The following is a 13403-nucleotide window of genomic DNA, read 5'->3' as shown; positions in this document are numbered from 1 at the left end:
ATGAAGTGACTTAATAGCATTGTTTCAACTATGTGAATTAGCCACTTTGTGAAATAAATTTGTACACCTATCCCCTTCTTTCAACCAAAGAGCCCTGGATTTTTGACGCCATGATATCTCCTCTGACAACAAAACCCTCTCCAACTCTGCCACCACCATTCCCTTCCTCACTAATATCTCCTCCGAGGCATCTCCCAATAATTCCCTACCCTCTATCTCCTGCAATTCCTCCAACAAAGTAGACTTCTGATTGTTTGTGTGACCAAAAATTTCTAAGCTCCATTTTTTCAGATCTTGTTTTAGAGCCTTAAGCTTGGCTGCTAAAATGAAACTTGGCGTGCCACTAAATTGATATGATGCCCACTAGGCATGCACCGTATCTACAAACCCATTCGCTGTTAGCCACATGTTCTCAAACTTGAAGTATCGGCGGCCCCTATGAATGCCCCCACAATCTAGGAGAATGGGAAAATGATCTGAACTGACTCGAGCTAATCTTTTTTTACTTACTTCTGGATAGTGAGCTTCCCATGACGGAGAGACAATGAATCTATCCAACTTCGACCAAGCCCAGTCGTTAGACCATGTGTACTCACCCCCCACCAAGGGAAGGTCCATAAGATCTAGATAAAAAATGAACTCAAAAAATTCCTCCATGGCCCTAGAATGCCGATGATGCCCTGAACGTTCACTAGGAAAGCGGGTAATGTTGAAATCACCTCCCATACACCACAGCACATCCCATAATGAGTATATACCTGCCAATTCCTCCCACAACCTTCGCCTATCACAGTCCCTATTTGGACCATAACACCCTACAAAAGCCCATTCCTATCTATCACACACATTTTTGAATAAAATCGAAACAAAGAACTCACCTACACACTCCTCAATCGCCTCAACCACTCTTTTATCTCACATTAATAAAACATCACCTGAGGCTCCCAATGAGGCCAAATAAGACCAGCCCAAATGCAAGCATCCCCATAAGCTACGCACAATATTTCTATCTAATAGACGCAACTTTATTTCTTGTAGACATACCACATCACCCTTCCACATCCTCAATAAGGTTTTGATACGAAGATGTTTATTTCTATCATTGAGTCCCCGTATGTTCCAAGATAAAATCTTGGGCTTCATAAAAAGCTTAACTTGCCCTTCCCTTTTGGTCTATCCCTTCCACTACTCCATTCCTTAACATCATAATTGATGGAACACGTTAAACGTTTAAGTTCCCTATCCTGTTTTGTGGCTGATTTCGAACGGCTAGCTTCAATAGCCACTACCAGAGCCATAAATTGCTCTTTCTAACCTCCAAAAGAAACCCCAAAAACATCTTAATTTGGCATACCAAATTAAATTGCATTGTTAAAATATTAAATAAAAAGGTACACTTTACTGATAAAAAAATAAAAAAGGTACACTTAATTGGCAATTTGATGGGCATTTTGAAGCCAACTAATGAAGCTGGTACCAATAGATTTTGGTTAATGTGATCTGCTTTACATTTATTATCTTCACAGGATCAGTGCTTTAAATTTGTATACAAATAAGTGATATTCTTTTTCCCCTCATGCAGAAAATATAGTGCTTGATGCAATTACTCTCTCTCTCTACCTCCTCTGTGTGGAATGTTTAATTTCACTACTGGTTCAGATCATCCTCAATTGCCTTAATTCTTTTATCTTTTCATGGTCATTGGAATATTCTCTACTTATGACTTTTCTGTGAATGATGTTGATTTCCTGATATTGTTAGTTTTATTGTACATGTTCTTTATTCTTTATATTCCAGCATAGTCAACCACTTATCTATCCTGACTACATCACTAACTTTACGTTGTTTTAATTCTTTTTCCCATTGTCTAAACTTGGGTGTGTGCTCTTTATGTGATGCTTTTGTTACATGCAAAAGCCATGGCTCTTTAGGTCAATTTATTTTTTTCTATGTTTATATATTTTATAATTTCTTCAGATAATGGTTTGTCACTGCAAGCCATCTCCGAAAGGCCTATTGGGTTGTGGAGATGAATGCCTGAACCGAGTGCTTAATATTGAATGTGTCCAAGGTACCTGCCCATGTGGGGAGCTTTGTTCAAATCAACAGGTATTTTAGCTGTTTATTACTGCTAGCAATGTATTTGTTTCTCTTAGTGAAATTAATTGCATGTAAGGGGCATTATTTAGTCCAAATGCTTGATTGCAGTTCCAAAAACAGAGGTATGCTAAGCTGGAATGGTTTCGAAGTGGGAAGAAGGGTTATGGGTTAAAGTTGGTGGAGGATATATCCAAAGGGCAGTTTCTTATTGAATATGTTGGAGAGGTAATTAAGGAATTCTCTCTCTCTCTCTCTCTCCATGTCTTTTCCTAGTGATAAGTCCCCACTAGCATGGAGTGGATGATGTGGGCTGCCATTTGATTAAAATCTTACATCGAATTTATTGGTGGATGAAATACAATATATTGATTCTTTGCACTAATTAATAATTTAACGTGGTTGTGCTATACTTCTGCAAACGTTGAACAAAACCAGTTCATATGAAGGTTTGTTTGCTTTCCACATGAGCTTTCTCTCTGTCTGTCTCTCTCTCTCTCCAACCTGTCTATAAGTAGAATGAGAACTTGGTGGTGACCTACCCCCCTCACTTTTTTCTGCACAGTTAACCTGCATGCACCAAACAGATCAATTGGCGAAAGGAGAAATTCATGTAGCCCAATTAAGTGGGTCAAGGCTTAGTAAAGTTGGCTACCAACATAAGCTCAATTCTCTTTTCCATAAATCAAAGTTGGCACAAAACTGGACTTTCTTCCTTAATGGAATAAATCTCTTAGTGTTTTATTAGAGCGGAATATTTAAGGGATAGGAATTTATCTTTGACCCAGCTGTATACACTCAAGTGCCAACTACTCAAATGCTTTGATGTGTGTGCGCTCACATGTAGACTTGGAGGTGTATTGTGTATCTGTAACATAGCTTTCTCTGACAAAGATTTCTGTTATATGGTTACAGGTGCTTGATATGCTTGCTTATGAAGCACGGCAAAAGGATTATGCTTTTAAGGGTCATAGACATTTCTATTTCATGACATTGAATGGCAGTGAGGTTTGGATCTGTCCTCTTTATTATTATTATTATTATTATTTTAATTCAACTACATTTTTTGTTTGATTCAAATTTGTTGGTAGCATGTTGTGATTCAAAATTCTTCTATATCATGTTTAGTACTTCTCAAGGTTTAGTCCTCAATGAGAGTCGTTTCATTACCTTAAGTTCTAAATACTTACATTTATGTGGAAGCTTCAGCAAAAATATTTTCTTTAAGACTTTATTTATGTGGGCTATTTCTATAGATTTTAATGGTCTTAGTTTCCATGATTTCCTCGTATCTATCTGTAGCCTCTAACTAGGTGCATTCTCTTGTATACTACCAATGTACTTGGGCTATGCCTATCTTCATATTAATAAAATTTATTTTACTTACCAAAAAAAAAAAAAACTTAAGCAATGATCTATCTATCATTCTTCATGATGTCCAATTGCTTTGCTACTTAACACTATGGCTCTTGGAATTAGATATTCAGTTTCTTAGGTTAACAATGTTGTCTTTCAGAGTGGGATTTTCTCTCCGTACAACCTTGTTACTGATGAGGTTTGTTGGGTTTCAACGGTGAGATTACTATTGAGTTGAATTTTTTAAGCGAGATTAGTGGGATTTTGGGGCTTCCGAAACACAGTGATAGAATCAAAAGGTTTTTGCCTTGTTGAAGGATGGAAATTTCTTGTTCATTATTGAGAGGAATTGGAGGGTGGTGAAAGAGATGAGGCTGGGAATTCCTACGGTGCAATGGTTTGCCAAAACACTAGAGTAATGCATGAAGGGGGAAAATAAGGATTTTTACACAACGTCAAGGGAGGGTAGCGGAAGCTTCATTGCGCAGAGGTGTTCAAATGCCCGTAGCTGCTAAGTGTCTCTAGTGGAGTACGGTGGTGGTGGTAGATGCGGTTTCATTTTCATACTTGAAGAGTTGGGAGGTAAGGGCTGGAGGAGAATGGCGGATGCATTGTGGGAGGAGGGGTAGTGTAGAGGCCTCAGGCCATGGGTGACGGTGAACCACCCACAGAGTCACTCGTATAGGGAGGCTTTGGTGTAGCAAAAGGTACTGATACATCCCATTGTGCAAAACAGGGGTGGAAAGGCTCCACCTACCTTTGGGACAGCAAGTGCACAGTGGAGAGGTGGGGGTGGTAGGCTTGTTGTGTGTTGGGCATAAGGGTGCTACTTGCATCTTGGGGGGGGGGAGTGTTTTCCTTCGAATCCACCACATCCAGGGGCGGGACCCATCTACCATCCACCCACGACTGTCCCAACCAAAAAATACAAAAAATAAATAAATTCAAACACAGTGGAAACCACAAAATACGACAACACAACAATGAAAAAAGTTACAAAATACAAATAAAATCCACAACAATACACATTGAATTGGAACAACGGAAACAACAAGAAAAAAACTAAACTAGCAAAACAAACCTAAACACAATACACAATCTGGTGACTTCAAACGCAAACGTCGTCAAATTCTCACCGCACCGCCAGAGAGAGGAAAGAGAGAGAGAGGGGGGGAAGAGAGAAGAACAGGATGCGGGTTGTGCCGCCACGGCGATTGCGCAAGGGTAGCGGCGTAGAGAGCCAGAGAGAAAAGAGGGGGGGGGGAGAAAGAGAGAAGTGACTTCGCCGGGGGGGGGGACCCTAAACTTAAAACCCCCCTCCCTCCCCACCATTAGGGTTTTTTTTTTTTAAATATTCATTGCCAAAATAAAACGTCGTTTGTTAATATATATATATATATATATATAGGCAGGAGGAAGGCGGGGTGGTGACACAGGGTGGCGGGGGGTGGTGCCCTGCCGCCCACCCTTAGTCCCCACCCTTAGTCGGGCAAAGGAGGACGTGCACAATACCTTGTTGGACGTGAGAATGCAATTGTCGGCAATGCATACGAAGGTTGATTCTCTAATACGGTGCTTAGAAGATGAAAATAAGAAGGACCTGGGCTATGAGGTTCATGGGTCCAATGAAATAGCAATTAAAGGGGTCTGGGCTAGTTTCAAAGAAAATGGGCCGCTCCGCTCGGTTGGGCTTCAGGTTGTGGGGCAAAATAGAGATAAGGCTAGGGCTGGAAACTAGCTTGTGTGGAGAATTAGAACGGGGGGAGAGGCTAGGCCTTCTACTGGCAGGAGTTAGTCAACCTCGTCGGACAAGGTGCCGAGGAACCCATTGGACTTGCGGGTGGCTAAGGAACCATCGACGGTGGCCCGGAAGGAGAAAGTGGAGTCGCTGATAGCAAACCCAGAGATGGATCTCAACATTTTCTCACTGGTAGACGTTGGATCTCTGGCATATCACTCATAGACAAGGCCAATGGGTAGCAGGGAAGAGGCTCAGGGGTTTTTCTCTCTGGCGAAGGTCTCTAGGCAGCTTCAGGTAGTTCAAGGGACGGTATCTAGGGCAGAGAATGGTATGGGGATCCGGGAGGAGAAGTCAATGACTTTTGACTTTTCGTCTGAGTTAGAGCACTTGAACTATATTCTTCAGATGGTGTACAAGGAGACCGAGGTGGACCTAGTGCTGTTGTGCTCCTTGTCTCCCTTGTAACAGGAGGTTCACCATCGGATTGGGTGACTTAGAAAGTGAAGGATATTCAAGATTGTGTGGGGATTTCTTGTTATGGGTTTGAGGAGCGATTCAAGGCATTACTCATTGTTGTTGAGGCGGGTCATTTTCAATCCCCTAAATTTGCTTCTAGGAAAAAGAGGGAGCTGAAGCGTCTCAGTTGTTCAATCAATTATGACCGATGGGAGGGGAGTACGAGCAAAAAAAGATCTAAGGTAAAGGTTGTTTCTTCCCATGAAGCCTAGAATTCTTTCTTGGAACATTCGAGGTCTTAATGATCTCAATAAGCGCATTCGGGTTAAGAATCTTTTACGCCACTGGAAATTGGATATTGGTTGTTTGCAGGAAACCAAGATTGAATTCATGGATCATAGCATTATTACTAGTATTTGGGGTTGTTCATTTGTGAGCTGGGTGTACCTTGCTTCTGAGGGAGCATCTGGGGATATTCTTATTATGTTGGACTCAAGGGTGGTTGGATCTATTGAGGAGTGTGTTGGAAACTATATGGTGGGATGTTTGTTTAAAAATGTGGCAGATTGTTTTTGTTAGGCTTTTGTTGGTGTGTATGGGCCAAATGTGAACAAACATAGGAAGGTTTTATGGGAGGAGCTTGCGAGTTTGGGCTGTTGGTGGAACTTACCATGGTGTATTGGTGGTGACTTTAATATCACTCAGTTCCCTAGTGAAAGATTGGGAGAAGTCCGGCATAGCCAGGCAATGAATGAGTTTTCTTAATTTATCTTTGATATGGGACCTAGTGGATTTACCGCTAGTTGGTGGCGTGCACACTTGGTTTAATAATAGGGCTTGGTCTCGTTTGGACTGATTTTTGGTGTCTCCTTCAGGGGAAGCTCATCACTCTACCTTGCTACAGAAGAGATTCGATAGAGTTTGTTCGGACCATTTCCCTATTGTACTAGATTGCGGAGGCATTCATGATGGTAAAAGATACTTTAAGTTTGAAAATATGTGGCTGAAAGTTGAGGGTTTTGTGGAGAAAGTTAGGTCGTGGTGGTCCTTGTATTCTTTAGAAGGTTCACCAAGTTTTATATTGGTTGGGAAATTGAAAGCATTGAAGAGGGACTTGAAGAGGTGGAATGCAGAAGTCTTTGGACATATTAATAGTAAAAACGGCCCCTTATGGAAAAATTAAAGGATTTGGAGGAAAGGGAGGTGAGTGCTCCTCTTTTTGAGGAGGACTCTTGCAGGAAATTATCTATCACTTCAGAGTTGGAAAATGTGCTACTAATGAAAGAAATCTCGTGGAGACAAAAGTCACGTGCCCTCTGGCAGAAAGAAGGGGATAGGGACAGATGTACAAAATTTTTTCACCAGGTGGCTAATTCTCATTGTAGGAATATTGCCATCGAGGTGCTTTAGGTTGAGGGACATGTATGCTCTGATTTTGATGCTATTAAGAACCATATTGTCAATTTCTACGAAGACCTTGCTGAAAAATCCCTATGGAGACCCAAACTTGATGTTATGCCTTTTGAGACTATTGACCAATTAAGCTCTATGTGGTTGGAGAGAACTTTTGAATTAGAGGAGGTTCTTCAGGTGATTCGTGAGATGGCTAAAGATAAAGCCCTGGGTCCGGATGGGTTCTCAATGGCCTTCTATCATGATTGTTGGGATGTGGTGGGGTAGGATATTATGCAGGTTTTTGAAGAGCTCTACACCTTTGGTAATTTGAAAAAAGTACTAAGGTTTCTTTTATTGCTTTTATCCCTAAGAAAGTTGGGGTAGTGGAGGTGAAATATTTCTGGCCTATTAGTCTCATTAATGGGGCGTATAAGATTATCTCTGAGGTGCTTGCCAATTGCACGAGTGCTGTTATGAGTAGTATTATTTCAAAATCTCAAAATGCTTTTGTGAAGGGGAGACAAATATTGGATTCAGTTTTGATTGCCAATGAATGCCTAGATTATAGAATCAAGGAGGGTACACCCAGGCTCTTATGCAAGCTAGACATGAAGAAGGCTTGCGACCATGTTAATTGGGATATTTTGTCTTATTTACTTGGAAGGTGTGGTTTTGGGGATAGATGGATTTCTTGGATTATGCATTGTATAACCACTGTTCGTTATTCGGTTTTGGTGAATGGAGCACCGGAAGGCATTTTTAACAGCTCTAGGGGATTAAGATAATGGGATCCCCTCTCCCCTTTGTTGTTTGTCATTGTTAAGGAAGCATCGAGTCATATGTTGGGAGTGGCTGTTAATGGAGGTTTCCTTGCTGGATTTTCAATTGGAGGTGTTAATATATCTCACATTCTCTTTGCTGATGACACGCTACTATTTTGTTAGCCAGACCGTGATCATATGCAGTATTTGAGGGCTTTATTGCTTTGCTTTGAAGTTGTTTCAGGCCTGAAGGTAAATATCTCAAAGTCTAAAATGGTTCCTATGGGTAATGTGAACAATATTCAAGGGTTGGCAAATATCTTGGCTGTAAGGTTGCTTCGCTGCCCTTTAAATACCTTGGTCTTCCGTTGGGGGCTGTTTTCAAAGCAAAATCTAGAAAAAATTGAAAGAAGATTGGATGGTTGGAAAAGATTATATTTGTTTAAGGGTGGAAGATTAACTCTCATCAAGAGCACTTTATCTAACCTCCCTACTTATTTTCTGTTACCTGCAAGTTTGGCCTCTCGTATGGAGAAAACTTTTCATAACTTTCTTTGGGCAGGTATTGGGGAGGAAAGTAAGTTCCATCTTGCTGGTTGGGATAAAGTTTGCTCACCGATACCTTGCGGTGGGTTGGGGGTGTGAAATGTGAGGGTCTTCAACAAAGCCCTTTTGGGGAAATGGTTGTGGAGATATCATAAGTAATAGAGGGTGGGTTTTTTTTTTTTTTTTTTGGGGGGGGGGGGTCTAATGAAGTTAGGGGGACGTGGTGTGGGATTGTGGAAAAATATTAGAGCTGGATGGGGAAGATTCTCCAAGCTTTTCAGGGGAAGAGCTTTTCAATATGCACCCTGCATTAAGATCCAAAATGCACCCTGCTTTTCAGTAGGCTCTAGGGGAAAACTCTCCTTTTGGCACAGGTATGGGGCACAAAAGTTCCAATATGCACCCTGCGTTAAGATCCAACAATTAAATTGTATTGCATCCCGTATTTTTCCTGTATCTCAACAGCCAAAATTGGATTGAGGGTGATATTGAACCAAAAGTGAGATTTTGAGGGCACAATGAGTCAAAAGTGGTAGTTGGGGGTACGACATTGCACAAAGACTTTTTTGTTGGTTAAATGCTTATTTTTCCCATAAATGAGATAAGCATGTTGCTGTCAACTTTAGTAATTTTGAGACAAGTATTAGGAAGGTTGACTTTGTGCTAAGATTTCAGGCAGTGGTAGCAGTGGGCAATATATTTGGAGCTCTCAGCCGGATCTTATGTTTTGTTGTGGTGTTTTCTTATTTGATTCTGTTATGGATGTTATAGTGACTATTAATGAGTTGGTCTCGTGGGAAAACTTTATTGGGGTCTGAGATTGGTGAGGATGGTGGGAGTTGTTGGTTAGAGTTGGTATGCTTGTTTGGACATTTTGTATAAGTGACAGGTTGAGCAGGTTCAAGTTGAATACTAGTATTTGATGGGGACAACATAGGACCTATATATGTGTAAGAGTCCAACCTAGCTTTATCCATGTGGACAGTTTCTTTGGCAAGCTACTAATGATAGAAAACTTTCAAAGATATGTATCATATTGTACTTGAAAAAAATATATGAATCATATTGTTGGTTGCTGTCAGATGTGCAATCACAATGGTAAGACCATGGATTGAGATTTGCTACATGGACCTTGGGCTAGAAAACATATATTTGTTAACAATCCTCTTTTTCATGAAAATGATAGCAAGCTCTCTTGAAGTTGAATCTCCACCATGGCCTTTACTACATGTAATAGTATGTATATGATATTCTTCTTTTGATCTGCATCACATTGTGGATAAATTGTGCATATGACATTGATAGCAAAGTAAGAACAGCTAATGCTAACAGGTAGATTGTACTCCTCCAATACAGCTACTCTTCACCATTTGCTTTTCTACATGCGGATCAAAATAAGAATAACATATTTTGGCATTAGCTATTCATATCTTGATCTGCATCACGTTGTGCATAAAATGTGCCTAGTTCATTTCTCTCTCGTGATTATCAGTCATTCATGATTTCCATTATTTCAGGTAATAGATGCATGTGCAAAAGGAAATTTGGGCCGTTTCATTAACCATAGCTGTGACCCTAATTGCCGTACAGAAAAGGTGAATTGTGTTATATTCTGACTTAAGGATGAAGAAACTTTCTGCTATTACATTCTTGTTATTCGTTACTGCAACAACTTTCCTTATCACAAAAAATTAAGGTAGCTGACAGTTGTCACTGATGAACTTTGCATAAATGCTGTTTGTGATGCACTCCCCCCCTTCCATTATCGCATTTTGAAGTGTAAGAACATTGGGTTTCCTTTTTGTTTTGAAATGCACTTCAACCTCATTTCATTAGTCTCAGGTGCTTGAGCTTGATTCCCCAAGTGTTATTATTAATCAATTTTCCTACTCTCTTATAAATACTTTTTTTTAAATGCTTTCTGAGCAGTGGATGGTGAATGGAGAAATTTGCATTGGACTATTTGCATTAAGGGATATTAAGAAGGTATGCTTGCACCTTGCATTAGTTACTTTCATCCCTAGATCTTTGGTTGTTGTCCCCATGAACACGCTATATTTCTATGTTGACATTTCTGTATAGCCATATCTCAATCCCACAGATTGCAACCACATATCAGCAGGGATTGTTTCAGAAAATTTTACTTTTGAGCTATATATGTGTGATTCAGATAAGAACTTATAAAATTTTCGGAAGCTTTTAAGGTGTGATTTACTCGCCCTTAAGGTTTGATTGCCTAGGACAACTCGGTGTGATTACCTTGGCTAGATTCTCCTTTTGTTTCCAAATTAGTTTCAAACAACCTGCTGCTAGAAAAGCCATCAAGATTCACTTTTTTAACATCGAAACCAACCAAGAATCCATCTAGGAATTTAAGTATATGATGTGGATCAGTGCTAGGATCTTTCTGTAAAATATTCTGGTTAAGAAACAAGTGAAATCTGTATACAATAAAGATGTTTTTCAAGTGAATAATTGAGGGTGCCATGAAGAAGACAAATTGAGACTGAGAGGTTATAATTGTATTTGACACATTTGGAAGTCTAATGCTGCTCTTCACGGTCTCTCCTTTGGAGACATTGTTACTGCCTAATCGTTTTCTCCCTTTGTTATTTGCATCTATAACTATCATCCCCTATTAAGCTTGACTTGTTCTGTCAGGATGAAGAGGTGACATTTGACTACAACTATGTCAGGGTGTTTGGGGCTGCTGCCAAAAAGTGTTATTGTGGTGCACCTCAATGTAGGGGCTATATTGGGGGTGATCTTCTTAATTCTGAAGTAATTGTTCAAGGTGATTCGGATGAGGAATTTCCAGAACCTGTGATGCTTCTTGAAGATGGTAAAAAAGTAGATAGCTTTGATTGTGCCGAGATTCAAACTGCCAAGAGTATATTAAAGGCTAGACGTGGAATGCATAAAGCCACAAATGATGTTGGGAAATTGGATAGTACCATAGAAAAGGATGCTATGAATCAATCTGCTGCTTCCCAATTACCCAGCTCATTGGATCTGGAGGTATCCAAGGAAAGGTTACCATCTTTTGTTCAACCAGTAGAGATATCCCAACAAACTGAAGATGTAATAAGCAAACCAATGCCTGCTGTTCAGAAAGAGAATTTCAGAGAAGAGGAAACTGTGAACAAAGCCTCATCCTATGCAGATGGATTAGAAATTTCTCCAACATTGACTCTTAGCAGATCGTTATTTGATAGCACTGATGCTAATATGAAGTCTAAATCTGACACAGTTGAAGACAAGCGAGTTTCATCAAAATTACGTTCTCAGATGAGAGTTTCTCGATCATCTAGTTCTGTTAAAAAAGGGAAAGTGAGTAGCAATTCTCTGAATACCAACAGAGTTCTGATGACAGCGACCAAATCTCAGCTGCTGTCTATTAAACCAAAAAAATTACTGGCGAGTTCTTCTAACGGCCGCTGTGAAGCAGGTTTGCAACTTTCTATTTCACTTGTCTTGACTATTCGTTCATTTCAAAAGGGATACCATATTAATGGTTAGTGCCCTGCAATGCTCACAGTTGAAGAGAAACTTAACGAGTTGCTGGATAATGATGGAGGGATTAGCAAACGAAAGGTATGCAATTTTAATGTTATTCAAGTTGATACTTTGATTTGATAGATTTGATTTAGGTAGCTCAAAGGATGATGTTTACAATTTTGCATAGAAGATTGTTTTTATGCCGTGTCTCTCGCTTTACTATTGGTACAGTCATTTCAAATATTGGCAGAAGAATTCTGGGTGGTTCTTGGTGTATGCTTATCTTACCTGTTTCATTCTTTAGATCCCTTATGATCATCATTTGTTTTTTTTTTTTTACTATTTTATGACCATTATGTGTCTAAATAATTGAAAAATCATTATTACACCTCGAGGGTGTTTATATTGACAATAAAACGTGTGTTTCCATGTCCTGTTACTCTGTATAACTCGTAATTTGATATCCTTAGTACTTATTAATTTTACGTCCGCTGAACCCTGCATTTACTTCCTTTTTCTGAAGCATTTAGTCTCACTACAACTAATACGTACATCTTTTGCATTTGTACCTCATATATGCATGTAAAGTTGTGGGTGCTCGATGTTTTAAGCCATGTTATTTTCGTGCAGGATGCCACTAAAGGCTATTTGAAGCTTCTGCTTCTCACTGCAGCATCAGGTGATAGCGGCAATGGTGAAGCAATTCAGAGGTAAATTTTATATTTTTCATTTTCATTGGATTTTGTTGCATTGTAATTTACTTCACTTTCTCATGGTATATAGGTCATTGATTTATATATGTGTGTGTGTGTGCATGTGCAAGTGTTTATTTGATAACTTTTTATCACTTGTTTTCCTTTTTGTTTTGTTGTAGTAATCGAGATCTTTCAATGATCCTTGATGCTCTTCTGAAAACAAAATCGCGTGCAGTATTGATCGATATAATCAACAAAAACGGTAGTCTATCCTGTGCTTTGTCACATACTCTACAACTAGTTTCTGTGTTGTTGGGGGAATTAAAGATACTGTAGTGGTGCCTGCATTCCTTTAAAGGATTACTGTTGCTTTGTTTTTCAGGGTTGCGGATGCTGCACAACATGATGAAGCGTTACAGGAGGGATTTCAAAAAGATTCCTATCCTCAGGAAGCTTCTCAAGGTGCTTCCATTGGGGACCTTGGATATCTCAATGGATTTAGTTTTCTCTGATCATGACTATGGAATTAGAATAGCAGAGTCTTTTGCGTGAAAAATTGGTTGGCATCTGTTAATTGAGAAATTAATGCCTTCTTTGGAAATTGCACAATTCTCAAGGAATTTTGATTCCTGGCGTATACCTCATACTTCTATCATTTTGTCAATTGGTAAGAAAAGAAAAGCTATAAGAAGGGGTAATTCAGGAAAGAATGAAAAAAGATTGACTTTGACACATTACCTAGAAGGAAAAGACATGTTGCGTTTGCACGGTCTCCAAGGTTCCTCGTCATTAAAAAAAGGGGGGTTTTATGGCTGTAAAAGTTATATGAGGTAATATAGAAGTTTCTTTTGCATTTTA

General features: G+C 39.6%; 1 protein-coding gene across 4 annotated transcripts in view; it reads left to right on the top strand.

The window, feature by feature from the left end:
* LOC108983994 (histone-lysine N-methyltransferase ASHH2-like) overlaps positions 1-13403 on the top strand; it is a 30649-nt gene that overhangs the window by 13320 nt on the left and 3926 nt on the right. For all 4 annotated transcript variants that reach the window (XM_018955800.2, XM_018955798.2, XM_018955799.2 and 1 more), the window contains exons 6-15: positions 1978-2109; positions 2209-2325; positions 3013-3105; positions 9870-9947; positions 10282-10338; positions 11014-11800; positions 11891-11946; positions 12481-12560; positions 12725-12807; positions 12928-13007. In XM_018955800.2, the coding sequence (XP_018811345.2) occupies positions 1978-2109; positions 2209-2325; positions 3013-3105; positions 9870-9947; positions 10282-10338; positions 11014-11800; positions 11891-11946; positions 12481-12560; positions 12725-12807; positions 12928-13007 (1563 nt within the window). The remainder of the gene's footprint in view (positions 1-1977; positions 2110-2208; positions 2326-3012; positions 3106-9869; positions 9948-10281; positions 10339-11013; positions 11801-11890; positions 11947-12480; positions 12561-12724; positions 12808-12927; positions 13008-13403) is intronic.

This window comes from Juglans regia, chromosome 6 (assembly GCF_001411555.2).
Source record: "Juglans regia cultivar Chandler chromosome 6, Walnut 2.0, whole genome shotgun sequence".
Taxonomy (NCBI): domain Eukaryota; kingdom Viridiplantae; phylum Streptophyta; class Magnoliopsida; order Fagales; family Juglandaceae; genus Juglans; species Juglans regia.
Note: the sequence above shows the minus strand (reverse complement) of the source record. Positions and strands in the feature narration are given on the sequence as shown.